This window comes from Acartia tonsa, chromosome 7 (assembly GCF_053477335.1).
Source record: "Acartia tonsa isolate MP-2025a chromosome 7, ASM5347733v1, whole genome shotgun sequence".
Taxonomy (NCBI): domain Eukaryota; kingdom Metazoa; phylum Arthropoda; class Copepoda; order Calanoida; family Acartiidae; genus Acartia; species Acartia tonsa.
The window spans coordinates 32,356,896-32,382,218 of NC_137266.1; the positions used below are offsets into that span (position 1 = coordinate 32,356,896).

Here is a 25,323-nt window from a genome sequence, read left to right on the forward strand (position 1 = left end):
TTTTCATTATTAACTTTATTGATTGAAACACTTAAACATATTTTTTTACATAATGATTTACATAGGTACGATAGCGCGATACTATATAGGTATATATTCACAGAAATTTTCTTAATTAGTCTATAATTCTAGACGTGGTTTAAATGACCAAATATTACATAGTTTTACAGATAATATAACTGCATGTTTAATCGGTTTAAGCTGAGAAATTAACACAAATATACATAGGTTTTAATTGCTGAGATCTGGATTCTAATTGTACTTTATACTAGAACATTTTTATACAAGAAAAATATATTACGAAGTTACTTTCCATTATTAAATTTTCAAAAATTTTGCTATATAGGAATAGCGGTTTCAAATATAATATTATATGAATATTTTCATCGTCAGAACAAAACTGTCAAACTGTCATATAGATTAATGTACGTACAAATTAAAGGTGGTTAAACATATTTTTGACTCAAGATATCTTGATATATATCACTTTTTTATCACAAATAGTTTATATATGATCTGACTGGAAGGACTATTATACATCAGCTTACTTTTGTCCTTCTTTTCTTTGTTTTTGCCTCTTGTGAAAGAAGACGCGGCAGTCTGGGCACATATAGGTGCATTCGATGAGTCTCGTGTTCAATGGCAGCTCGCTTCGGGGACTGCGTCCATGGGCGCAGGTCTTGATTTTCCCCGGTGTTGCACTTCTTTTGCGCCTACTCAGTTTTGATGCTGGCGTGATTGTAGGAGGGGGTGGTTCAAACATCTCCTGCTCATCATCTGACACCCCATACACTGAAATTAAAATATTTTTTAAAATTACTTTTTTTTACAAAAAAATACTTCAATTTTACAATAGTTTTTTTTTCTAGCCTAACCTAACCTAGTGTATTAATAGAAAGAGTAATATTTCTAGTTTTAACCTAGCCTAGCCTAGCCTAGCCTAGCCTAGCCTAGCCTAGCCTAGCCTATTCTAACCTAACCTAACCTAACCTAACCTAACCTAACCTAACCTAACCTAGTGTAATAATACAATGTAGTACAGAAATGTTTCACTATATGCTTTGGGCACAGTCGCTAGTATAAATATTGTACTATACCTGGGCTTTTTGGTCCTGGATTCTTTATGTTCTCATAAATTATATCAAAATCCGGTTGGTCTTTCATCCTGAAATTAAACAATCTATACTACAAAGTAAAACGATTTTTGTTTGTATGTAGCGAAGGATCTTGTTAACCGCTGAACCGATCGGGTTCTTCTCATAGGTACCGGCAAGGGAAGGGAGTGGCAAAAGAAACTTTAAGGATATACTTCATATTAGAGGGTTTAGCGTACAGAAAAATCATTTACAACACAGTCGCCAGGATAAAGTAGTAAAAACAATTTTAAAAAATCTTACTTTGCTGGTGTTTCCATAACAGTGACTTCCTTAACCTCGTTCTCATCCGAATTTTCTGGAGAGCCAGCTGCAGCTGTTTTGTTCCTGAATTAAACAATATATATATAATAATCTATTTAAATTAAGTAGTAAACTTTTTGGTTCCACATTTACCCCTTCCACCTTACCCAGCTAGAGGCGTACTTGCTAGTACTCGCTTTTAATAAATAAAGGAACACGTTGAATTTGTCTTTACAGAAAAATCATTTACAACACTGTCGCCCGGATAAAGTATGAAAAAATAATATTAAAAGAAATATCTTACTTTGCTTCTCCTTCCATAACAGAGGCTTGTCCGACCTTCTGGTCATCCTTTTGTGCCGCCGGACATTTCTCGGATTGCTCCCTGAATTAAGCAATCATATTATTATTAAATAGTAAACTTTTTATGGTCCACATTTACCACTCCAACCTTACCCCTAGAGGCATACTTGCTATAGTTTTGTAATATATAAAGGTGAATTTGTCTGTACCGAAAAATCATTTACAACACAGTCGCCCGGATAAAGTATGAAAAAAGATTATTAAAAGAAACTAGTGGCTACGCCCCTAGAAACCTCTAGGGGCACTTAAGGTTGGAAGGGGAAAAATCAACATCTTCCCATTTTCAATTTCAGTTTCAGAAGAGTAAAAATATTTTTTGGGGGAGGGGGTGAAGACACCCTGCACAAAAATAGTTTAAAACCTTTCCAGGACCTATAAGAAGCTTCACTTTAAAGGAGAACAATATCGGTTTAGCGGTTATCCTTCGGGACAGACAAAAAACGCTTACTACTTTATATAATAGGATATCTTACTTTGCTTCTCCTTCCATAACAGAGGCTTGTCCGACCTTCTGATCATCATTTTGTGCCGCCGGACATTTCTCGGATTGCTCCCTGAATTAAGCAATTATATTATTATTAAATAGTAAACTTTTTATGGTCCACATTTACCACTCCCACCTTACCCCTAGAGGCATACTTGCTATAGTTTTGTAATATATAAAGGTGAATTTGTCTGTACCGAAAAATCATTTACAACACAGTCGCCCGGATAAAGTATGAAAAAAGATTATTAAAAGAAACTAGTGGCTACGCCCCTAGAAACCTCTAGGGGCACTTAAGGTTGGAAGGGGAAAAATCAACATCTTCCCATTTTCAATTTCAGTTTCAGAAGAGTAAAAATATTTTTTGGGGAAGGGGGTGAAGACACCCTGCACAAAAATAGTTTAAAACCTTTCCAGGACCTATAAGAAGCTTCACTTTAAAGGAGAACAATATCGGTTTAGCGGTTATCCTTCGGGACAGACAAAAAACGCTTACTACTTTATATAACAGGATATCTTACTTTGCTTCTCCTTCCATAACAGAGGCTTGTCCGACCTTCTGGTCATCCTTTTGTGCCGCCGGACATTTCTCGGATTGCTCCCTGAATTAAGCAATCATATTATTATTAAATAGTAAACTTTTTATGGTCCACATTTACCACTCCCACCTTACCCCTAGAGGCATACTTGCTATAGTTTTGTAATATATAAAGGTGAATTTGTCTGTACCGAAAAATCATTTACAACACAGTCGCCCGGATAAAGTATGAAAAAAGATTATTAAAAGAAACTAGTGGCTACGCCCCTAGAAACCTCTAGGGGCACTTAAGGTTGGAAGGGGAAAAATCAACATCTTCCCATTTTCAATTTCAGTTTCAGAAGAGTAAAAATATTTTTTGGGGAAGGGGGTGAAGACACCCTGCACAAAAATAGTTTAAAACCTTTCCAGGACCTATAAGAAGCTTCACTTTAAAGGAGAACAATATCGGTTTAGCGGTTATCCTTCGGGACAAACAAAAAACGCTTACTACTTTATATAATAGGATATCTTACTTTGCTTCTCCTTCCATAACAGAGGCTTGTCCGACCTTCTGGTCATCCTTTTGTGCCGCCGGACATCTCTTGGATTGCTCCCTGAATTAAGCAATCATATTATAATTAAATAGTAAACTTTTTTTTTGGTCCACATTTACCCCTCCCACCTTACCCCTAGAGGCATACTTGCTAGTTTTGTAATATATAAAGGTGAATTTGTCTGTACCGAAAAATCATTTACAACACAGTCGCCCGGATTAAATACCAAAAAAAGAAGTGAAAAAAATTTCTTACTTTGTTTGTGTTTCCAAACAAGCGATCTCCTCTTCCAAAGAAGCAATTTTTTGCTTTGCTGCCCTAAGGTCTTGTTTTATTTTCTGCATTGTCTCCCATCCATCGTCGTCCCTGAAAAATAAAAAAAAATAATACTAAAGTAACAGGATGTCCGTGTTTATGTACCGAAGGATCTCGATAACCACTGAACAGATCGGGTTCTTCTCATAGGTACCGGCAAGGGAAGGGAGTGGCAAAAGAAACTTTAAGAGATATACTTCATATTAGAGGGTTTAGCGTAGCTGCTAATTTGAAATATCAGGGGTGTATATCCTATATGGGATCCCCTGTTCAGGTGGTGGGGGGAAAATAACTAAAATATGTGTGGTAGGACCAAAAATTTTAGTTCTTTCAATATTTCTCCATTTCCGTCCCTACTTGGTGAGATAAAAATAGGTGGGAAAAAAATACAAAATTTTGTACCACGGGAACAAAATAAATCTTGTGCGTAATGTACACCCCTGAATGAAACTATAATTATTCGCCATAACAATAATGTTTATCCTACTCTTTTCAATCCGGCTACTACCACCTTCCGAACAGAAATAGAATGGTAACAAAAATAAATAAACTTACGTAGTGCAATCCAAAGTTAGGTTCAAATCTTCTGTATCAGACGATTTAGGAGGGGTATCAGGCAGGTCATCCAGCTTAGCAGGCAGCTCAGGCTCAGACACACTCATTTCGTTCTTCTGTTTTTCGCTATCACTGAAATATATAAATATATATTATATATCCCAGGTAATCGGACCTTTGCCCAAAGAAGTAATTACCAAAAAATATGTAATATGTATTTATGTAATTATGTTGTGATGGATTGTCGAATCCGATTCGATGAATGGTTACCAAAATATAGCTAGGGACGGACGGACGGACAGACAGACAGACAGACATCATTCTACTTCGTTTTATACATATTAAAATATTACTCACCCACTTGTGGTTTCCGGCTTCTGTTCTTCGTGCTGTTCGTCTCTCTCTAAGTCGGCTGCTGCTGTGGCTGTCATGTCGGACATTCTATATTAAATTTGAAAAGAAACAAATTATCACTGGTATTAAATTTTCATTAATAAATGTCCAAAAAACTGACGTAGGGAATTTTAATATAATAGGGTGGCCAGCAAGATCACATATTGGTATATCTTATATTGTAAACAAGTATATAGACAAATTTAACATTTACAAAAAGTTTATACAAATTTGAAACGTTCTCTTTTTTAATTACAGCACATAAACATTACGCATTTTACCATGGAAATCTACCACCGTATTAATTAAAACATTCCCTACGATAACTGTCATATATATAATATTTTTATACAAAATTAAACAAATATATAAAATTAACAAAAGCTAGTTCTGAATACTTTTTTTCCTTAGTTTAGGGGGTAAACTACAACTGCTATATACTGAATTACAAAAAATGCGACAGATTATACAACAAAAAATTTTCAGTTTAAGCTCTTAACTTTAAGCTCATTAAACTTAATTGGTGGAAAGGGGTAGTTTCACAAAATGCATTTGAACTTAATTTTGTGAATTGCATATTTTTCTTTGTTAAGATGGTAAAAGTACGTGGTAGAAAATTTAACTTTCTTCAAATTTATGCCATATAAATAGAGTTTAAACACATTTAAACAGGTTCAAATATACGGTTCACTAAATTAACTTCAAATGCATTTTGGGAAAAGACTCCTTTCTAGATATTATAAAAAAAAATTGAAGATGAAACTTATGAAATCAAAAAAAATTACATATAAATATATATATACGTAAAGTCCTGGAATTATTGGGATTGACTGCGACCTATAATCAGGTCTTCGTCTTGTTCTTCGTCTTGTTCTTCGTCTTGTTCTTCGTCTTGTTCTTCGTCTTGTTCTTCGTCTTGTTCTTCGTTTTCAGACGAAAGTTCCGACGGATAATACTTGTCTCCATTCTGCCAGGGATGTATATTCTACATGGATCGGATGTATAATATTTTTTCCAAGTCTGCTCAGGGATGTATATTATATTTCATTAAATATAAATAGATGGAGGTAAGAAAAAAAGGTAATAATTAAGAAAACTGAAAACATTTGTAAATTTTAAAAATTTTTAGCCGTGGACAAACAATATTTCTTGTGCAGAATATACACCCCTTTCCCGAATCAGCTGTAATGTAGCTGCCAAAGATACCGTAATTGTTTATGTTTTGAGAACATTGTTGAGAACTTGCTCTCTGTGGTGGTCTGGAGCTTGATCTTTTCTTCTTCTCTAACTCATCATCTTCAGGCCTGTGTCCCTGTTCCCACAATCTTTGCTTCTTCATGTTGTCCTTTACTCGTTTGTTGGCATCTCTTCTTGTCCGAGCCTCACCACGCTGGCCGAAATCGGGCAAATGTGTATTTGTTCTGTTCAACATTTGCTGCAGCTTAATTTGGTTAGGTTGCTCACTGAGTTGACTATTACTACAACCTTGCTCTGGACTGAGTTGACTATAACTACAACCTGGTTCTGGGTTTACGTCTTCATCAGGATTTGATGTGCCTGCGCTTTCAGCATATTCCCGGCTTGAATTAATTTGTTCTGTGCTCGTGCTTGCTCTGCTCTGGTTTCTGTACAACACCGCATCAATTTGATTCGTTGATGGAAATGTTGTTTGTTTTCTGGGACGTTTAGGAGCTTCTTTGGTAGGCTTTGGCTTTTGGGCCACTTTTGCTTTTGGCCTGCGTTCTTCTTCTTCTTCTTCACTACTACTACTACTGCCAGTTCCAGTGTCTGGGTCTGATTGATGACCTTCATCTGTATCATCACTCTCTGGTGCTTCTTCTTTGATGTCAGAAAGTAATTCACCTTCTTCTCCATCTTTTTTCCACTTTGCTTTTTCTCCTACAAAGAAATAAAAAATGTTAAAGCAAATGTACATAATTGTAGCTTCAATATTATTTCCATACCTATATGAACATTAGTTACTATTAATCAGATTCAAATGAAAACAAGCAATATTTTTTACCCTATATTAATATGCCAATCAAAGATAAAAGGGGGAATTTTGCATTGGCAGTTGCTTTATAGGGGTACAATATGGAACTGTGAAGAAACGGCGTCGCCACCGCCGAGAACCGCCAATAAAAGCCCCAAAAAAGTGTCACTTTCGCCCACCCCCCCCCCCCCCATTTATTACATTAAGACCTGTAACTTACCGTCAATGTTGATGAGTTCTAAAATTTCCATTTGGTTGTATATAGAAACATTTGAGCCTACTGCAACAACCTCATAATGACCCGTGTGGTTGTGAATTATAATGGCAAGTTTGGGTAATATTATTCCACATGGATGTATCCGAATTTCCTTACTTGCATTGCCGTCATTCTTGCCCTCATTGTCCTCAACCTCCACAATTTCGTCACTCTGGTTTCCGTCATCTTCGTTATCCACCTCGAATGATGGTTCATTGTCCAGCTGTAAACTTTTCTTGGTTTTTGCTTCGGCTTCCAATGCGGTTTGCCTTCGCTCCCGGTTCTTTGGAATGATCGCCACATCATCTAAATAATTATTATAGTCATTATTTCAAATAGTATAAATGTTACCCAACCCCCCCCCCCCCCCCTCCAAGGAAATAGCTTAAAATCACCGCAGGACCAATACACAGAAGAGTAGAATCCGATCTCCAGGATACAATTAATACCATAAAAAACCTAGTTTTTACCACTTTTATGGTAAAATTTTACCAGCCTATACGATTTAAAAGGTGGTAAAATTTTACCGTAACCTCGATCGATTCAGTGGTTACTGAGATCTTAAGCTTCTGACGGCCGGACAGACATTAAGCTACTTAGTATTATAGATAGCGGCTGCGCCCATACAAATTTTAGCCTAAAACCCTGTCAGGGCCTGTACGAAGTTTCCCTTAAAACAAAATTAATCCACAGGGTTTTTATCTAAGACTACTTCTCAACTAAAATATTAATAAACTTAAATTTAGGTGATACAGTTCCTACGTTTTTCAAACTATAAATAACAATACCTTCGGCATCCTCATCATTCTCATCACTGCTGCTTTCCTCCACGACACTTGTTGCCTTTCCAGTCACCTGTCTCTCGTTACTGTTGCCTGTAAATAATTAATTTATACATTAATTTTATACGTTTCCAAACAAAAAGCAAGTACTGAAAACATTTTTTCCACCCCCCCACCCCCCCTACTTGGTTGAAAAAAAAATTTTAAAAGGAAATGTGTTGTAGGAGGGATAGAATAAATAAATCATAGAGTTCTTTAAATATTTTTCAATTTTCCCCCTACTTGGTGAAAAAAAACTAGGGGGGGGGGGGAAGAAAAATTTAAAAAAAATTAGTAGCAGAGGAAAAAAAATCTTGTGCAGTATATACACAATACGAGGAAAGATAAAACTTATAAATAATAATTAATGTTCAACAAATATGTACCTGTGATTGAATTATTTCGTCCATAAAATTCTTTCTGTCTTTGCAGTGGTGGAAAGTTTGGTGGTTGTTCATCATCTTGCATTGGGACTGTATCATCAAGATTTCCCACATTTTGGCCCTCATCGTCTGTTTCAGAAATAATTATCTTCTTCGACTTTTTCGAGCCCTTTCCATGCTTCTTCCTTTTGGAGCTTGTGATGTTTTTAAATACATTTACTTTGGGTTTATTATTGGACTGGCTGTTGACAATTGGATCTTCATATAACCTACGTGGCTTTACTGGGTGCTTTACTGGTTCTGGAGTTACTGCTGGATTCTCCGCGGGTGGTATGCGTAAGTCATTCCCAATCTGATCATCATTTGAATTCATTTCAACGTCGTCGCCTCCGTCATCAATTACAAGCTCCTCACCATTGTTGCTTTCTTCATCAGCAATGTTTTCCATACCATTTTCTTCAACAGCATTGCCTTCAGCTTCATTGTCTTCAACAGCATTGCCTCCACCATCATTGTCTTCACCATCAGTGGATACATCAGCAGTGGAATCATCAGCAGTGGAATCATCAGCAGTGCAATCATCAGCAGTGGATTCATCAGCAGCATTCATCTTTCTATTTCTTGAAATTCTAGTTGCTTTCTCACTGGCATTGTGAATCTTTGTCTGTTCTTCACTCATTTCTGGTTTCAAATTGGTTGTGGCGTACGAATAATACATTACAGCTCTTTGTATAACCTTCTTATTACTATGGACTGTCTTGAAAAATTGCTTGGGGTTCTTTGCCATGTCTGCATAATTTTTGATCTGAAATGAATTTCTCGACCTGTCATTGTTTATTCTCAAGTAAATCGGGTTCTTTCCTTGAACTTCGTGGGGTAAGCAACCCATTGAGTGGGCACCTAACATGTGGTAAAATTTCTTGTCTTCGGCTGTAACACCTGGTGTTGAAGTTGTGATTGTCTTCGGTTTAATACGCCGCTTAATTCTTTGTATCTCTGCAGGGGCCAGATAAAATTCACACATCTGTAAGGCTGATCGTTTCTGTGCCTTTTCCTTCTTGTCTTTCTTGTCTTTCTTGTCTTTCTTGTCTTTCTTGCCTTTCTTATTGCTTGTCTCCTTCCTTGGCTTGATTTCAAAAACCTGTTCATACGTGTAGTTTGGGGTTGACAATGCGCGTTCTTGTTTTCGCGTTACCAGCCCTCGAAATAGCCTCCAGCAGACAGGATCCTCATTAGCAAGCATATAATCTTCGGCCCTCTTCTTATTTTCACAAAAACCAGTCGCGTCCTCTTTAAAAGTGTGTTCGAAATTGCGCAAGAACCTAGATAAAAAAAGGGTTTATATCAAAACAGTCTCAATATATAACATATAACATATATCAAGAAAAGATGAACTAAAAGTCTTGCCACATAAAAAAATACATGGTACAAAATTGAAATTCTTTGAAACATATGCCATAGAAATGTAGTTTAACAATTTAACAAGAATACAATATGCAGTTAACATTTCGTGAAACTACTTTTTTAACTAAAGAACATTGAAATGCATTTTGTAAAACTACCACTTTCACATTTAATAGACGCGGAATAGATGCGATAAATAATTGAATTACCTACAAGCTTGTATGTGGTTCCTCACTAGAAAAAGGTCGCTTGAAGACACATAGGTTCCTGTTCTCCACAAATTTGGTGGGATAGCTTCATGTAGGTACGTCTCGTTAAGCACTAACTTACAATGATCCAAGAAACGTTCCACTGAAATAATAATGAAATTTTCAATTAACTCTGCATAGGTACATGTTTATTATTGTACCAGGGGTGTATATTCTGCACAAGATTTATTTTCACAAATAAAATATATATATAAAAAGATTATTGTACATGGTCACCTGCTAGCAAGAATAGGAATGCCCCTTTTATTCGGTTTATTTCCCTTGCCCCCACCTCCCTTCTCCCTGTTTTAAACGTTTTCTCATCATGTCAAATTTACAAAATAATATTTACTTACCAGTTTCGTCATCAATAACTTCCGGAGCAGTCCAAAAGGCAGCTGTGATGCGGGCGTCAAAGGTGAACTGCTCGAACACGACATACAGGAAGGTTATGATGTCTCGGGATACTTTCAGTAAGGTTTGCCAGCCTATATCCACTTTCCGTGAGTCTTCGAAATTTTGGATGAAAAAGATAATTTCTTCTCTTCTCATATAACCATCTTTTTCCAAGGGGTCATGGTTCTTTATTCTTTCTCTGTAAAAATCTGGTGAGAAAATCTGGTCCACGACAACATCCTGATTCTCACTAGGCCCTTTATTCGCCTCCTCCTCATCAAGCTCATCCACATTGGTCAGTCTTCTTAGATCAGTCACCAAGGTTTCCACAATTTGGCCGGTTTTCTTCATTTCTGTTTTCAGGGTTTTAGTATTTTCAGCCATATCTCTTGATACACTGTCTTGCAGGTCTTTGATTTCATTCTTCACTAACTCATGGTTTGTGGACGTTTTGTTTACCAAGTTTCTGATGGACGCATTAATGGGCTCTAGTTGATTTTTCATTTGTGAGGTCAAGAAAGTACGTAGCTGCTGAAATTGGTTCTGAATTTGGTTCATAACGGCCCCGGTGAACAAATCCTTAAAATGAAACATATTAAACCACATATTTTCAAGTCTTGGTATTTTAAAAACTACGTGGTAGAAAAGAAGACTATCCACAAACAAGAGCAAGTGATCCTAAGCATCTTCCATCATTTTTGGACTTTGACAAACAAAAAAACTTGGTAAAATTTGACCAACTTTTTGGTAAAAATTGACAAGGTAAATTTTTAGGCTAAGTCCAGATTTTTGGACTTTGACCAAAAAATCAACTTGGTAAAATTTGACCAACTTGTTTGTAAAAATTTACAAGGTAAATTTTTATTGGTCAATGTTTACCAAAAATTTAGTCAAATCTTACAAGTTATTTTTTCCAGGCTAAGTCGATATATATCCTAAATAATTGTAATTTGTATCCTCTGGATGACAAAATGAAATAAAAATAATACCTCGCTTTCTTCCATCTCACCAGAAGGGCCAGATGATCCCTGGGGTCGTGATGACTGGGACTGGGATCGTGATGATGTTGCAGGAGGAACTACAACTCTCGCGGTCCGTTGACTCGCGGAGTGGTGCCGTGCCCGTGGAGATGGAGGTGGGGTAATATTTATTGGCCTCATTGGAGATGTTGTGGTTCTAGTTGTGTTCTAAAAATAATATAGATAATTATTGTAAAGCATTACTTACCGAGGATTATAGTTTTAAACAACACCGGCATTATCCTAATTTTTTTCTTCTATTTTTTAAAACTTTACCCTCCCCCCCCCCCCTCTCCCGACAAAATGACTGTGTTAGGTTAGGCTAGGTTAAGTTATATGGTTAGAGGGACCCAATTTGTTCAACGGTTAACGAGATTTGTTGGTACAAACCCACAAACAGACATCATGTTAGTAAGTTTAGTTTAACAACAAAACACCAACAAACCAAAAACCGATAACAATAAAACTTAAAACCCTACCTTTGCTGTTGTACCTTTGCCACCTCCAGTAGATTTGTTGCTTCCAGTTTTGGCACTTGGAGCTTTGGCACTTCCACCTCTGGCACTTACATTAGGTTTGCCACCTCCAGTAGGCTTGTTGTTCTAAAACAAGAAATATTTGTTGTATTTACAATGCATAAAAAGATATTAGATAGCAGTGGCTACGCCCCTAGAATTTTAATTACTAATATCAAATGTTAAACACACTGTGGAAAATTAATAAATAATTATACTTGGTCAATAATCTTTTGTGGTCTGTTAAGCATGAACCGATAAGGTTTTCCTTTCGATCCGGTAACATGCGAATTTATAAGTTTTTTGAGCGAAGGGTAGCAGCAATTTGTACAATAGTAAATTAGGCCTTAAATATAATTTTTACCTTTACAGAACTAGCACTCTTTCCAGTCCTCGTCATTTTGGGATCTAGCTTGATCAATTGCCAGTCGAAATTACGCTGTTGGATCCAGGTCGTTGGCATGGGCAATTTGCATAGTTTTAAATCTGAAATGTGTAGACAGAAATTAAAATTTTATGTAAAATTAAATTAAATTGCAAACATGTACTCTTTCAAATTACAGACTAGACTTATAACACTTTAACTTCATACCCATCGATGGCCAAAAAGGTAGGGTTTTGCTAAATTTAGTAGAAATGCCTTTTTTAAAATTAGCTATAAAAAATAATTTTAATGAAAAAAATATTTTAAAGTACATTTCACATAAATTCCAAATAAAGAGGGAAGGGCCTTCAGTTGAATTTTACAACATTTTACATACATATTATAACAAAAGGGGGGGGGGGGGGGAAGTGACACTTTTTGAAACCAAAACTAAAAGTCAAAGGAACTGAACTAAAGAAACAGTTACAGATCTGTCATTTTGCATGGCAGTTGTTTTATAAGGGTACAATATGGAACTTTTAGTTTTGGTTTCAAAAAGTGTCATTTCCCCCCCCCCCCCCCTTTCTCTGCTTTCAATGTACAAAATTAAATTCCGATAGGAATTACGATGGAGACATCTTGATGCAACAGGTGTACGGAGATATGTGCTACTCTGTACTTCAGTAGGTTGGAGGCTAGTTGTGTTGGAGGATGGCTATAGTCTTCGGGATCGTCAGTCTTGCCTACTCCTAATACCAGGGGTGTATATTTTCAGTGTTTAAAACCATAAAACTTAATTCATATTTCCTAGACCCCCCCTCCCCCCTTTACCACACTCTCCTCCTGGCATGATAAGAGAATTACAAATAAATTGTGGTAGGTTAAAAAGGAATTAGATGAAATGTATAGTTCATGAAATATTTCTATACAACAATTAATCATGTGCAAAATATACACCCCTACCTATTATTCTGGAATCTTCAGGAAAGGTGTATGCCGGAAAAAATGTCCTCACTTTGTGGACCAACCATACTGTTTTATCACGACGGCAGTCTGGGACAAAGTAGAGGTCTTGGCAGTCTGTATAGAATTGATTTCTTTCGAACTTTCGTTTGTTGGCATTCCTTTTTCCCCTGACAGCCAGCTTTTCATTTATGTACGGTTTCACTGTGTGAAATATCAACAATCTAAATATGTCATTTATGTCATTAATGGCTGTTAAACGGAAAGGTATGTTGCTGGTGAAATCGTTATAGCTTAAGTGTTTGATCAGCAATACACGGAAAGAAAGTTATGTTACATTTTTAAAAATTACATTAAAATTTGTAAAGAGTGGGGGGGGGGGGAGAAGTGACACTTCTTGAAACCAAAACTAAAAGTCAAAGGAACTCAACTAAAAAAAAATAGTATTACCTGTTTGAAACCTCTTTAAGGCCAAAATTATATCCTCGGATGTAAGTTGCAATCACATGATTGGCACTTTCGAAAGCATAACAACTGAACGCCATGGATGGTCCAAATCGGCGGACATGTTCCGGCATATGGTAAAGCATGTGAGTATTGTAACTCAAGCACGATTCGCCGTACATCTCCGCCAATTTTGAGTTCAGGACCATTATCATGGTCTTGAGCTCAGCCACACGTTCAGTTGTTATATGCTCTTCGAGACAGCGCAATATGTGGAATAAAAACTTGCATATCAGACGTTGTTCATCTTTAAGATTTGCCAACTGGAAACAAAAAACATTGTAATAATTTAAGGGAAAACTAGCTCTTTCGCCCCTAGCCTCTAGGGGCTTCGCCCTATATACTTATTGGAAGTCCACCCTCCTCAATAGAAATATATATATAATATAGCACACGTGCGCAAATTTAAAAAGAATGTTATTGCTATACAATATAATGAAACTGAAATAAGCTTTAAATTCTAAAAAGATTATAATATGGTAAAAACCTACCTCTGCATAAAATATCATATGGTAAAAGCCCAGTACTTTGAATTCAGAACTTTTCAAATTGAGGGCTAGCTTCTTCTCTGTCAGGCGCATGATGGACGTACGGGGAACGCGATCAAAATCGCCAACAAGCTTCAATTGATCGTTGATTTCATCTATAATTGGAGTTACTGCAGTTCATGGTAAAATATGGGTGATAAGGAGAAAATTTTCAAAATTTAAGTTCTTTAAACTTTTCAAACTAACACTCTTTTAAGCGGCATAACAAGGCGTACAAATAATGTGTAATAGACATAAATCTAAAAATGCAGAATTTTATCGCAGTGCCGAGAAATGCGCGAAGAAAACACCTATTTTACGCGTCATTTCTTTAGTCAAATGCAGTACATCCCTGTAATTCTCTCCATTTGAACTAAGTCTTCTTCTTCCAATTCTGGATAACTATTACGTCCTTTCTTCAGGTACGTCATCACTTTCTTTACATAGCCCAGGTGCAACGCGTGCATCGGATCACTGGGGGTATCTTGTATTAAATCCAAGCTCGGGTCAAGCTCAGAAAAACTGGTTTTCATGTTCTGATTATTTTCCTCTAACTTGCGGAATTTCTCGTCAGACCTCGGCGTACCCATATTTTGACTGTCACTGGGGTAAAATACATTCATTGATTCGAACAATACCAAGTTCTTTTGACGGAGATAAGTCTGTGAAAAAGCCATCCCTGGAAGGTCACAGTGTGGGCATCCATTTTTTGATCCATGGCCAAGAATGCCGAATACATCGGCTCTCGCAACGGCATCGTGGATGATGGTTCTACATTGAAAGGTATGTCCAGGTAATCCTTCTTGAATTAGTTTGTTGATGAATCGGGTAACATTATCCAGAAAGTTGTAACTGTAGGGACGCCTCCTCGTCTTCTCAAATATGCTGACTGGCAATATAACACTGAAATCCTTGTTGAAGAATAACCTGAAATAATAAAGAAGAATTAATAATAATAGCATTTAATACCTTAGACTTAAAATTGTAGTTACTGATTTATAAAACGTAAAGGCTGGTAAAATTTTACCGTAAAAGTGGTAAAAACTAGGTTTACTTATGGTATTAATTAAGTCCTGGTATACAGTAAGACAGATTTTTATATATGTATGCAATAGAAAAAAGTATCAATTGTAAACTTAGTTTTCTTTCTTATTTCTTTATTGAATGGTTTCCTAAACTTTGGCTTTAAAAATCTGGGCTGTCAATTGATGTAAAACAAATATTTTGATATCCTTTGAAATATAGGGTGCCAATCCTAAAAAATATTTTTTCGAGGGTCATGCTGTATATGAAAAGAACTTTATCCCAACCCAACCCTTTCAAATCCACAATATATTAATTACTTACCTAATCCAGACAGTATAATAGGAGATATGAGATCCCTGAGCTGCTTTCACTCCGTCGCCCGAGATGTCAAAAGTTATATGATCATCAACGGCCTGTTGTCCATTCAACCGTTTAAAGTCTGTGATGGCGTCTTGGAGGATCTCATAGGTAGGGAATCTGGAAAAAGAAATATATTTTTAACTAAAACTTGCACAATTCAAAGAAATTTTGCACCATCGGGCTCCAAATAATATTACGATGAAAAGTAATGGAACAAGGATGACAACATCCATAAAAACCAAAGCACTGTAACGGTACGACAAACGGACATTAACAATTGTGAAGTATCTGAACTGAATTTAAAAATATTAAAGTCGAACCAAAATTGAATGTAAGTAGATTTGTTAAAAAAAAATACTTCAAGAAGGATAAGGTTTATGCACATACTTAAATTTTAAGGAATTAATTATAGAGTGGCTTCGCTTATAATATTGTTCTCAAGTTGTCGCAGGAAGCAATATACCAAAGAATGATCAAACTGATAATTAGAACACTTGAAAGTTTGTTGTTAAAAAAGGAGAAAAATCGACATGTTTAAAATGGACGTACGGAAATTCTGGTAATGATTATAGAAATGCTACGCTTTCTAAATCGTATATAAACATACCTGCACTCAATCAGTGAACCAGGAGCATTTGTAGGATTATATTTGTTTTCTTTGATTTCAACTTTGTATTTGGGTTTGAATAATGTATTATATGACGGAAATTTGAAAATACACGAGCGTTTCAGAATTGCCAGGATGATTCTAACTTTGTTGTGAGAGATGGGGTTGTCTAGAACACAAACGCTTCTGAAATCATTAACAATTTCTTTCTCAAGTTCTGTAAGATGTTTGAAGGGATCCCCGTCATGATCGCCATCAGGTTCGCCATCAGGTTCGTCATCAGGGTCATCGTCATCATCTGGGTCAAAATCATCTTCAGGTATATCAAACAATTCGACGTGTTCCCAGTCCTCGGCATCTTGAATGCTGTCATTGTCTGCATCATTATTATCGTTGGTATTATTGTTGTTAATATTGTCTACAACAATATTAATGTAGTTTGTTTCTTCAGGATTGTTATTTAATCGCTCCAAAACTTGGTTTGCGTAGCATTGATAACATATACTTTCGGTTTCCTTTGTGAAGTTGGTATTGCAGCCTGTACAAACTTTACCTAAAAAAATACGATGTTAAACATGGTGTTTTATAGTTATAAACCTTCCCGGGACCTATGTGAAGGTACCCTGTAAAGGAGAACCCAATCGGTTCAGCGGTTAGCAAGATCCTTTTGAACAGACACACAGACATCCTGTTACTTTAGTATAAGGATAATGCCGTAAAGAAAAACTAGTCAAATTAGAAAGTTAAAAAATTAAAAATTCCAGAAAAAGTAGATAAATGTAGAGAGTGGGTGAAGGTGGGTTAGGTTAAGGGATCCCATGTAGAATATACACCCCTGGAACAAGGATATCTTGAGACAAACTTAACTAACGTTTGATCAAACCAATTGTTTAGATTGAAAGGAAAATAAAAAACAAAAATTGGGAGACAATGTTTGTGGGAATTTGGACAAACAAACAACAAACAGACAGACCGACATCGTTCTACTTTATATTACAGATATTGTAGGTTACCTTTTGACGATGCAGTTTCGTTCTCATATTCCACATCCATCAAATCCTCCTGCTGTTCTTCTTCTAGTAATGGCTGACTGTCTTCACTTTGTTGATGTTTCTTGCGCCAGTATTTACTTCTGGCTCTCGTTGCATTACAGAAGAGTTTTCTTATGGACCTCAGTTTATGCTGCAACTGGAAAAAGATTACATAATTAGTGAATTACTTATTTAAAATAATATAGGGGAGTTGTTATGGATCGTTATTTGGGCAAGCTACACGTGTCAATTGATTACAGTAAATATGACTATACTGGTGTAAGAGCAAGCATGTTTATAGTGCGCTGACTGCAAGTGAAAAATAGAAATTAAAGTCGAGCATAGATTATACTTTAAGTACAGTAATGAAAAGTAAGGTCTCATCTTAAATATGTAGAAATAATTAGTTGTAAAAAGTCACCTGTACATTTTTCGTCTTATCTCCACTTCTTATACGCTTCAGTAGAGCTTTAGAGAGTGTACCAATCAAATTGTCTCCCATTGCAATAACGTCTAACAGGGGTGTATAGGTAACTCCTGAAATAAGAAGTATATGTTATAATCAGGGATGTATATTCTGCATGGGATCCCCTGCTCAGGGGGGGGGGGGGGTGGAAATAAAAAATAAGTGGTTGGAGGAAAAAAAAATGTAAAAATTAAGAAAACTGAAAACATTTTTTCCATTTCCCCCCCCCCCCCCCCTCCTTGGTGAAAAAAAACTAAAGAAATGTGTGGTAGGAGGGATAAAATAAATGAAGTATAGAGTTCTTTAAATATTTTTCTATTTCCCCCCCTACTTTTTCAGAAAAATCTAGGGGGGAAAAAAAATAAAAAAATTTGTAGCAGGGGAAAAAAAATAAATCTTGTGCAGAATATACACCCCTGGTTATAATAATAAGGTTATTACTTGTTTACATATAACGAAAGAAGGAGAAAGTAAAAAAGGGGGGGGGGGGGGAGTGACACTTTTTGAAACCAAAATTAAATGTCAAAGGAACTCACAAAATAAAGAGTTAGAGTTACAAACAAGAAAATACCCTTATTTATTCTTTGATTGTCTATAAAATTAATTAAACTTACCTATCAAAATTGTGATCCAATTATACATACGTCATCCAGCGTTGGTCTGACATTTTTTTACTTTGAAAAAAATAACTATATACAATATATACATAAAATTTTGTTTGTTCCAGTCCTGACCTGGATAATACCTATATAAATTTCCTGCCTTCCCTGAAAAGCCGACGAACGCATATATAATCGAGCCCCACTGGTCGTGACTTTTGCAGAATTCTGCAGTTGCATGGAGTTTTATTATAACAACAATGTTGAACCCAGAAAATTTGTTAATTTGCTATAAAATAAATAATAATAAATAATAAAAAACAACATAACAAAAATATCAAAAAACAAAAACAAAAAATAAAACATATCAATTAAGATCTCCTAGAGAGCTATAGCCAGAAGCTTAAAAAACTGTACACGTGCATACGTAATCGTCGGCTTTAGGGGTAAATAATGTTTATTAATGTTTATATGCAGGAAATTATATATCTGCACGACCAGTGGGGCTCGATCACTGTCACCATGGGTACTTAATTATAAAATATATGGGCGCTGCAATCAAAGAGAGGTTAACGTAAATGTTCTGAAAGAACAAATTGATGTTATCCTCTTAGGAAATACCCCCCCCCCCTAGAAAAACGGCCCCTGGCCTCTACCTAGCCGTATAACTTAACCTAGCCTAACCTAACCCAGCAATTTAGTTTGGGGGGGGGGGATGGGGAGTTAAATAATACAAACAAAATTTTCTAAGAGGATAACGCCACAAATTACAATTAAAATTCGCTTTCAGCATGGATATCCGGAGGCTGGATGAAATCGCCGGCGGCGAGCTCGGCTTCTCCTAGCTTCTCCTTTCTCTTCCCTGAAAGGAAAGAACATTGAATTAAAAATGAGAAAACTAAAGCGTTTTTTAATGAAGAAACTCAAAGAATTCTGAAACATTTTTTGGTTAAAAACAATTTTTTCCCCTGCTACAAAAGACAACTAGCCATGAACAAGAGCATGTGATTTGAAGCAACTTCCATCATTGATCCACTTATTTCTTTTATCCCCCTCCCCTCCCCCCCCCCCCCGGAGCAGAATATACACCCCTGCAATAATTTCGTAGTTTTTACCTTGTTACTCTGGGTTTTATTTAGAAAAAAGGGCTGACGTTGGTGAGGAAAGGTGCACAGTCGGCTTCATGGTCAATGACACGTCTCTCGGTATCATCCAGGCGGGGTCTCTCGTTCTCGTAGAGATTCTCGGGCATAGGTTCAATCTTCTTTAAGTGTGTCTCTACCCAACCGTGATGGTATAAGAGTTTTACTATTTCAACAGCGTCATCAATGCCACATGATTCTTCTTGAACTCGAATATTTAGCTTGGAGAAGAGTCTCAACATCCTAACCATGAGGGCGTCCCATCTGTCATGCAGCTCGTGGTATTGGTATGGATCCATCCTAATTTGAGGAATGATTATTTTGTTTGTCTTGTTTATTTTTGGGAGGGGTGTGATTAATGTTTTTTAACTTTCCGGTATTTTATTTGTCCTTAAACAAGGGGGGGGGGGGAGAAGGCCTGGAGCTCCGGAACCTGGAGGCCTATCCAAAAAATATTAAAACTTGGGAAAATTCATCATATAAGAATGATTTTATCCCTAATAACCTATACTCTCAGTCCAAAGATAAAGCCTATACTCCCTGTTTACGCAAATGTGTCAAAACTTCCCCCCCCCCCCCCCCTATTTATTTAGAACAAATTTTGTAGCAGGAGAAAAAAAATAAATCTTATACAGCTAATATACACCCATACCTGTTATTATGATGTACGCGTACCCAGGTGATTAACTTGAATAGCCTGTTATTCAGAACTATCTGAAAAGGTAGAATATTTAAGAAATAAAAAATTACAAAATAAAAATAGCTCGTATTCATTCGAATCCGGTGGATAGGAACAGGTGTTCTCATTCATACGCCAAAAAACTAGGTAACTAGCATATCGTATTATATGCATGGTTTTCTACGAATATAAAAATCTAAAAGCATAAGATTAAAAACAGTTATTTTTAGCCAGTGCCTCCGGCACCTCTGGGCCAAAAAAGTAGTTTCATTCTTATAATTGTACTCCTATATTTGCGACAATCCGTTTATACTACGGTGCAAGACATATATTTATTAATTTTACATTTAAAAAAGTCCTGTATATTACGTAAGCTAAAAAGAGTCCCAAAAATGGGAGAAAAAACGAATACGAAGAATATTTTAGAAAGAATTTTCAATAATTAATGATAAAATTTGAATTATAAAACAGAATGATACATATTAACGTCTTAATTCACTGTAATTTCACTAAAAATGATTACTAAAATACAAAAATGCACCGTAGTCATATAGTCCAGTTGAATTATTGCGCCGATGGAAAGTTACGGTTGCCAACATACAGATTGAATAGGTGGCAAAACACTTTGCAAGACAGTTATATTTTTAATCGTAAAATTGCAACGAATAATAACATTTCATGAATTATATAAGTTATGCAGTTTTAATTAATTAACCGGTAAAATATTAAAATGATATTATATACATAAGGTGTTTTTTAAAGTTTGGCAACTTTGTCCAGCACGTTGATTTTATCATCTGAAAACAGGGTTACGAAAGTTAAATAAATGTAAATTTTTTTTAATGTGAATGTAATATATTTTTGGCAATGACTTAAATGAAATATCATCGATAAAATATACAAAAAATATATTGCAATGGATATAAAAGAAATATTTTTCAATATAAAGTTGTATACCTGTACAGAGCATGTGCATGAATGCCGCTATACCGATTGAAAACTATTGTAAACAATGAGTGTTATAGTTCAAGTCTCTTAGAGAAAATACGTGTTATATCCAAGTATGATTGACAGGAGATGGTCCATGTCACAAGATTTATATGAATGTCAGTTAAGAACTCCTAGAGAGCTATATATTCAGAAGTTTAAAAAAGTACTTGTCTACCAGTCTTGGCTGTTAGTGTTGATATATGGACCCTGCAATCAAAGAGATGATAGTCAGATGTTTAAAAAAGTACGTGTCCACCTTCAGTCTTGGCTGTTAGTATATGGACCCTGCAATCAAAGAGTGGTTTGCGTAAAAGTAAGTGTTTAAATAATTTTAATATAAAAACATTAATAATATAGGACCTTGAGCGTACGGTTTTAGGCTGCCTTCGATTAACGGTTTAAGTTTTACTAGCGGCTATGCCCCTTAGAAGCCTCTAGGGGCACTTAAAGTAGGAAGAGAAAAGTCGAGGCCTCATCCTATTTTTAATTTGAGTTTCAGCTATAGATTAAAATAAATAAAAAGCTTCGTTGTAAAAGAGAACAATATTAATATATATAATAGGATAATTGTTTTAAGCCTTTTTTAAACCTTTTTGATTTGATCTAAGAAACACTTTTTATCCTATTCTTAATATTAAATAATCCGGGTTTAATATATATGAATGTAAGAAATATTAATAAATTATATTTAAATTGAATATTGTTTTTCAGGTTCAGCAACACTGATTCATCAGAAATAACTATTTGGGCGCTGCAATTAAAGAAGGGCTCACTTAGTAGTAAGTTTTAAATAATGTAATAAAAAAATCAATATAATTTAGGACCTTACGCATGGTTTTAAGCTACTTCGATAAACTGTTTGTTTTATAATTTTTTAAACCTTTTTGATATATGATATAAGAACGACTTTTTATCCTATTCTTAATATTTAAAGTATTCTACTATTAATATATATAAATAATAATAGAAATATTAACAAATTATATTTCAATTAATATTGTTTTTCAGACTTAACCAGGAATCAGATTCGTGAGAAAATATATGGGCGCTGCAATTAGTGAATGGTTTACATAGAAGTAAGTGTTAAAATAATTTTAATAAGAACATGGATATTTTAGGCCATGTTATTAAGACTATCCTTTAACGAAACCTTTTTAATTCAACCTTGCTACGAAGCCTTGTGTGATACCGGTAGAGTGTTTGAGTTCTTAGGGAACCACACTAATTACATAATATTATCTTGAGTTAGACAGGTTTTATAAGCTGTAAACAGACTAATACAATTAGATATGTCATTATCTTTAAATTATTTATTATAATTTATATAATAGCACCTTTGAAATAAGCTCATATTATATCCAACCTATATTCGCCCTTTAAGGTTTATGATTGTTTTAAGCGTAACGAAGTTTTATACCCTTAATAGAAAGATATTATAAGATGTGTTTTATGTAAAATAATATTAAAAATATATATAAATTATATTTCAATTAATATTCTTTTTCAGGTTTAGCTTCGCACACAGCTGGGTGTATTCTCTGATTATAAGCTGACCGCAATTCGACCGTGGAACATTTCTTAAGCACCAACATGAAGCTGTTGCCATCAGAAATTCATCCGTTAAAAGTAAGTGTTTAATTATTTGTAATAAAAGATAGTTGGAATAATCCTACACGCAACTACGGCAACACCTCGGCCCCAAAAGGTAGTTTCCATGTATACAAGCATAACAAATATGAAGTTAATATACACAGACACACATCGAACTACCTTTATGAAACTGTATACTAAATTATATTAACAATTAAGCTATTATTAAATTTATTAGATAGATATTAAACTGGTTAGACAAAAGTTAATACATAAAAATAATGTACTAGATAGGTAGCTATTTAAAATTAGATTTTACTACTTTATATTATTGAAACAGTACATTCAGGATATTATTAAAATCTAAACAGCATTACATTCATCCTCGTGCATGTTTACTTCGTGAAGAACAGCTGCCAGTTCGGCAGCCTGGGCAGCGGCGGGCAGCAGAGGGGAAGGACGGCAGCGATTAAGATGTGTAGTAATCCATCCATGTTGATATAACCTCTTACAAACCTCCCTCTGGATCTCGACATTGTCAGTTCTGGCTCTAATCTCTAGACTCTCTCTTAGTAGTAACATACGACTATTTAATTCATACCATAACTCCAAATTCCCGTTATAAGACATTCTTAGTTTCTCTCAGTCTGGTTATGTATTGATAACTGAATTAAACTTTCTCTAATAAGCAGGCACATACACAAGCTGTATCTACTTTCTCCATGAAATTTTCCCAAAACCGTTAACTTTCCTTTTTGTAAGGCCTTTTTGATTTGTTAATCCTTTAATTGCTTAATTTAAAAATGAATATTCTTTTTCAGGATTTTGGAGTTGAACCAGTTTTGAAGTACGTGGAGCTTTGCAGTTCCATGGAGAACAACGAGAGTTCCATCTCAACATGTAACAGTCACAGATTATACAAAAAATTTCATTATTTATTATAACGACAATGTTGAACCGAGAAAATATGTTAAAATATGTTAGTCAGTTAAAATTAACAAATAATTTACAGAACGATACTAATAAGTTTTATTATGACGATCAATGTTGAACAGAGAATATTCTGTTAGTCAGTTAAAATTAACTTAAATAAAGCGTATTGATTACAATCAGTGTTTATTATGACGACAATGTTGACACCTAACATTCCACAGCTAAAATTCTATAAAATATTGACTTTAACATATAAAGCGTATTGATTACAATCCGCCCAATCGGTGTTTATTAATTAAGTTCTACTCGAGAGCTCCAAACATTCCACAAGCTAAAATTCTAAAAAATGTTATTTACAGAAACGATACTAGTAAGTTTTGTAGTTTCAGTATTGACCTGGATAATATCTATATGACCTGTTATGTTATAATATGAAATAAATTCTAAATAAAATCATTATCATCATTATATTTTATTTGCGATTTTTATCATTAAGTAGAAGGATGTTTGTTTGGAAAAATCTGGACTTAGCCTAAAAATTTACCTAAAAATATTGACAAGAATTTAATTAACAAGTAAGAATGGAAAAACCTACCTTAAATACTGGAGATCTTGAGGCAAGTATAAACTTGTGCACTTTTAATTTGGAGGTACTAGTTTCTATCAAACAATCAGTAAACTCTGGATCCTCAAAACAATTCTCCAGGTCACCAGAGAGACAGGATACTGCACTTTCAGGTCCAGGTTTTATAACTTCCAGCCAAATAGTCAGAGTACCTCCAGGTAGGAGACTTGCCTGATTGTTCTTCAGTACATTAATCTCCATAAAAGCAGCATTACAATTTACCTCTCCAGGTGGCACTGTTATCAATCGACATTTAGGCATCAGTAGTAGACTGTTGTTATCTTGGATGCCAATCTTTTGTAGTTTCAGTATTGACCTGGATAATATCTATATGACCTGTTATGTTATAATATGAAATAAATTCTAAATAAAATCATTATCATCATATTTTATTAATTTCATATTCCATATAACGAAAGCAAATAGTGCTGAGTAAAAGGATGCTTTGTTTGGAAAGTATTAGGTCTGAATATTTCCTCATTATATTTTATTTGCGATGTTTATCATTAAGTAGAAGGATGTTTGTTTGGAAAAATCTGGACTTAGCCAAAAAATTTACCTTGTCAATTTTTACCAAAAAGTTGGTCAAATTTTACCAAGTTTTTTTTTTTGGCAGAGTCCAAAAATCTGGACTTAGCCTAAAAATTTACCTTGTCAATTTTTACCAAAAAGTTGGTCAAATTTTACCAAGTTTTTTTTTTTGGCAAAGTCCAAAAATTTGGACTTAGCCTAAAAATTTACCTTGTCAATTTTTACCAAAAAGTTGGTCAAATTTTACCAAGTTTTTTTTTTTGGCAAAGTCCAAAAATTTGGACTTAGCCTAAAAATTTACCTTGTCAATTTTTACCAAAAAGTTGGTCAAATTTTACCAAGTTTTTTTTTTTGGCAAAGTCCAAAAATTTGGACTTAGCCTAAAAATTTACCTTGTCAATTTTTACCAAAAAGTTGGTCAAATTTTACCAAGTTTTTTTTTTTGGCAAAGTCCAAAAATTTGGACTTAGCCTAAAAATTTACCTTGTCAATTTTTACCAAAAAGTTGGTCAAATTTTACCAAGTTCATTTTTTTTGGCAAAGTCCAAAAATCTGGACTTAGCCTAAAAAAATACCTTGTCAAATTTTACCAACTTTTTGGTAAAAATTGACCAAATTGTGTTTTTTTGTCTAAGTCCGAAAATTCGGACTTAACCTGAAAAATAGAGTTGTAAAATTGACCACATTTTTGGTAAAACTTCCAAAAGTGGTAAAATTGAAAAAAAAAAAAAAAATTTAAATTTAGGCTTCATTGTATAAAAGTCATTATT

General features: G+C 34.9%; 7 protein-coding genes and 1 long non-coding RNA gene across 9 annotated transcripts; 1 reads left to right on the plus strand and 7 right to left on the minus strand.

Moving 5' to 3' along the window:
* On the minus strand, window positions 1-1,550 carry LOC145323555 (uncharacterized). Its single transcript, XM_080165901.1, has 3 exons — window positions 1,398-1,550; window positions 1,098-1,165; window positions 1-792 (listed from the first exon to the last, which is right to left on the minus strand). The coding sequence occupies exons 1-3, from the start codon at window positions 1,412-1,414 to the stop codon at window positions 545-547; spliced, it is 333 nt and encodes a 110-aa protein (XP_080022027.1). The 5' UTR covers window positions 1,415-1,550; the 3' UTR covers window positions 1-544.
* A 1,617-nt stretch (window positions 1,551-3,167) lies between these two features.
* LOC145323557 (uncharacterized) lies at window positions 3,168-5,645 on the minus strand. The gene is made up of 4 exons (XM_080165902.1): window positions 4,546-5,645; window positions 4,189-4,320; window positions 3,574-3,684; window positions 3,168-3,378 (listed from the first exon to the last, which is right to left on the minus strand). Exons 1-4 carry the CDS (start codon window positions 4,626-4,628, stop codon window positions 3,294-3,296), a joined length of 411 nt encoding a protein of 136 aa, XP_080022028.1. The 5' UTR covers window positions 4,629-5,645; the 3' UTR covers window positions 3,168-3,293.
* A 23-nt stretch (window positions 5,646-5,668) lies between these two features.
* Window positions 5,669-9,279, minus strand: LOC145324498 (uncharacterized). The gene is made up of 4 exons (XM_080167083.1): window positions 8,038-9,279; window positions 7,619-7,705; window positions 6,795-7,136; window positions 5,669-6,480 (listed from the first exon to the last, which is right to left on the minus strand). The coding sequence occupies exons 1-4, from the start codon at window positions 9,275-9,277 to the stop codon at window positions 5,669-5,671; spliced, it is 2,481 nt and encodes an 826-aa protein (XP_080023209.1). The 5' UTR covers window positions 9,278-9,279.
* Window positions 9,280-9,635: 356 nt separating this feature from the next.
* LOC145324500 (uncharacterized) lies at window positions 9,636-12,079 on the minus strand. The gene is made up of 5 exons (XM_080167084.1): window positions 11,981-12,079; window positions 11,581-11,703; window positions 11,072-11,269; window positions 10,043-10,661; window positions 9,636-9,789 (listed from the first exon to the last, which is right to left on the minus strand). Exons 1-5 carry the CDS (start codon window positions 12,077-12,079, stop codon window positions 9,644-9,646), a joined length of 1,185 nt encoding a protein of 394 aa, XP_080023210.1. The 3' UTR covers window positions 9,636-9,643.
* A 492-nt stretch (window positions 12,080-12,571) lies between these two features.
* On the minus strand, window positions 12,572-14,111 carry LOC145323558 (uncharacterized). The gene is made up of 4 exons (XM_080165903.1): window positions 13,939-14,111; window positions 13,394-13,710; window positions 12,944-13,167; window positions 12,572-12,729 (listed from the first exon to the last, which is right to left on the minus strand). The coding sequence occupies exons 1-4, from the start codon at window positions 14,026-14,028 to the stop codon at window positions 12,587-12,589; spliced, it is 774 nt and encodes a 257-aa protein (XP_080022029.1). The 5' UTR covers window positions 14,029-14,111; the 3' UTR covers window positions 12,572-12,586.
* A 198-nt stretch (window positions 14,112-14,309) lies between these two features.
* Window positions 14,310-19,314, minus strand: LOC145324501 (uncharacterized). The gene is made up of 7 exons (XM_080167085.1): window positions 19,179-19,314; window positions 18,079-18,925; window positions 17,420-17,535; window positions 16,981-17,155; window positions 15,968-16,520; window positions 15,322-15,477; window positions 14,310-14,901 (listed from the first exon to the last, which is right to left on the minus strand). The coding sequence occupies exons 2-7, from the start codon at window positions 18,104-18,106 to the stop codon at window positions 14,310-14,312; spliced, it is 1,620 nt and encodes a 539-aa protein (XP_080023211.1). The 5' UTR covers window positions 18,107-18,925; window positions 19,179-19,314.
* Window positions 19,136-20,955, minus strand: LOC145323559 (uncharacterized). Its single transcript, XM_080165904.1, has 2 exons — window positions 19,858-20,955; window positions 19,136-19,505 (listed from the first exon to the last, which is right to left on the minus strand). Exons 1-2 carry the CDS (start codon window positions 20,010-20,012, stop codon window positions 19,199-19,201), a joined length of 462 nt encoding a protein of 153 aa, XP_080022030.1. The 5' UTR covers window positions 20,013-20,955; the 3' UTR covers window positions 19,136-19,198.
* LOC145323560 (uncharacterized) lies at window positions 20,947-23,641 on the plus strand. 2 transcript variants are annotated; one of them, XR_013881014.1, is made up of 5 exons: window positions 20,947-21,187; window positions 21,586-21,653; window positions 21,883-21,950; window positions 22,382-22,500; window positions 23,286-23,641. It is a non-coding gene; the product is annotated as an uncharacterized LOC145323560 (long non-coding RNA). The 2 variants fall into 2 exon arrangements; XR_013881013.1 differs by having other exon boundaries at window positions 20,947-21,653.
* The last annotated feature ends 1,682 nt before the right edge of the window (window positions 23,642-25,323 follow it).

Excerpts from the sequence above, each read along its gene's own strand:
- LOC145323555 (XM_080165901.1), bottom strand. Across the intron at positions 793-1,097 it reads TCCAGGACCAAAAAGCCCAG|TGTATGGGGTGTCAGATGAT; the intron begins GTATAGTACAAT and ends TTTTAATTTCAG.
- LOC145323557 (XM_080165902.1), bottom strand. The coding sequence starts at position 4,628 with ATGTCCGACATGACAGCCACAGCAGCAGCCGACTTAGAGAGAGACGAA. Across the intron at positions 4,321-4,545 it reads AAGCCGGAAACCACAAGTGG|TGATAGCGAAAAACAGAAGA; the intron begins GTGAGTAATATT and ends TATATATTTCAG. Across the intron at positions 3,685-4,188 it reads CTAACTTTGGATTGCACTAC|GGACGACGATGGATGGGAGA; the intron begins GTAAGTTTATTT and ends TTTATTTTTCAG.
- LOC145324498 (XM_080167083.1), bottom strand. The coding sequence starts at position 9,277 with ATGCTTGCTAATGAGGATCCTGTCTGCTGGAGGCTATTTCGAGGGCTG. Across the intron at positions 7,706-8,037 it reads ACGAAATAATTCAATCACAG|GCAACAGTAACGAGAGACAG; the intron begins GTACATATTTGT and ends AATTATTTACAG. Across the intron at positions 7,137-7,618 it reads GAATGATGAGGATGCCGAAG|ATGATGTGGCGATCATTCCA; the intron begins GTATTGTTATTT and ends ATAATTATTTAG.
- LOC145324500 (XM_080167084.1), bottom strand. The coding sequence starts at position 12,079 with ATGCCAACGACCTGGATCCAACAGCGTAATTTCGACTGGCAATTGATC. Across the intron at positions 11,270-11,580 it reads GCAAAGGTACAACAGCAAAG|AACACAACTAGAACCACAAC; the intron begins GTAGGGTTTTAA and ends TATTATTTTTAG. Across the intron at positions 9,790-10,042 it reads AGTTATTGATGACGAAACTG|TGGAACGTTTCTTGGATCAT; the intron begins GTAAGTAAATAT and ends TTATTATTTCAG.
- LOC145323558 (XM_080165903.1), bottom strand. The coding sequence starts at position 14,028 with ATGCGCCTGACAGAGAAGAAGCTAGCCCTCAATTTGAAAAGTTCTGAA. Across the intron at positions 13,711-13,938 it reads ATATGATATTTTATGCAGAG|TTGGCAAATCTTAAAGATGA; the intron begins GTAGGTTTTTAC and ends TTTTGTTTCCAG. Across the intron at positions 12,730-12,943 it reads TGAAGATTCCAGAATAATAG|GAGTAGGCAAGACTGACGAT; the intron begins GTAGGGGTGTAT and ends CCCTGGTATTAG.
- LOC145324501 (XM_080167085.1), bottom strand. The coding sequence starts at position 18,106 with ATGTATAATTGGATCACAATTTTGATAG. Across the intron at positions 17,536-18,078 it reads TTGGATCACAATTTTGATAG|GAGTTACCTATACACCCCTG; the intron begins GTAAGTTTAATT and ends TTCTTATTTCAG. Across the intron at positions 14,902-15,321 it reads TATTATACTGTCTGGATTAG|GTTATTCTTCAACAAGGATT; the intron begins GTAAGTAATTAA and ends TTATTATTTCAG.
- LOC145323559 (XM_080165904.1), bottom strand. The coding sequence starts at position 20,012 with ATGAGAACACCTGTTCCTATCCACCGGATTCGAATGAATACGAGCTAT. Across the intron at positions 19,506-19,857 it reads CGCGTACATCATAATAACAG|GATGGATCCATACCAATACC; the intron begins GTATGGGTGTAT and ends TCCTCAAATTAG.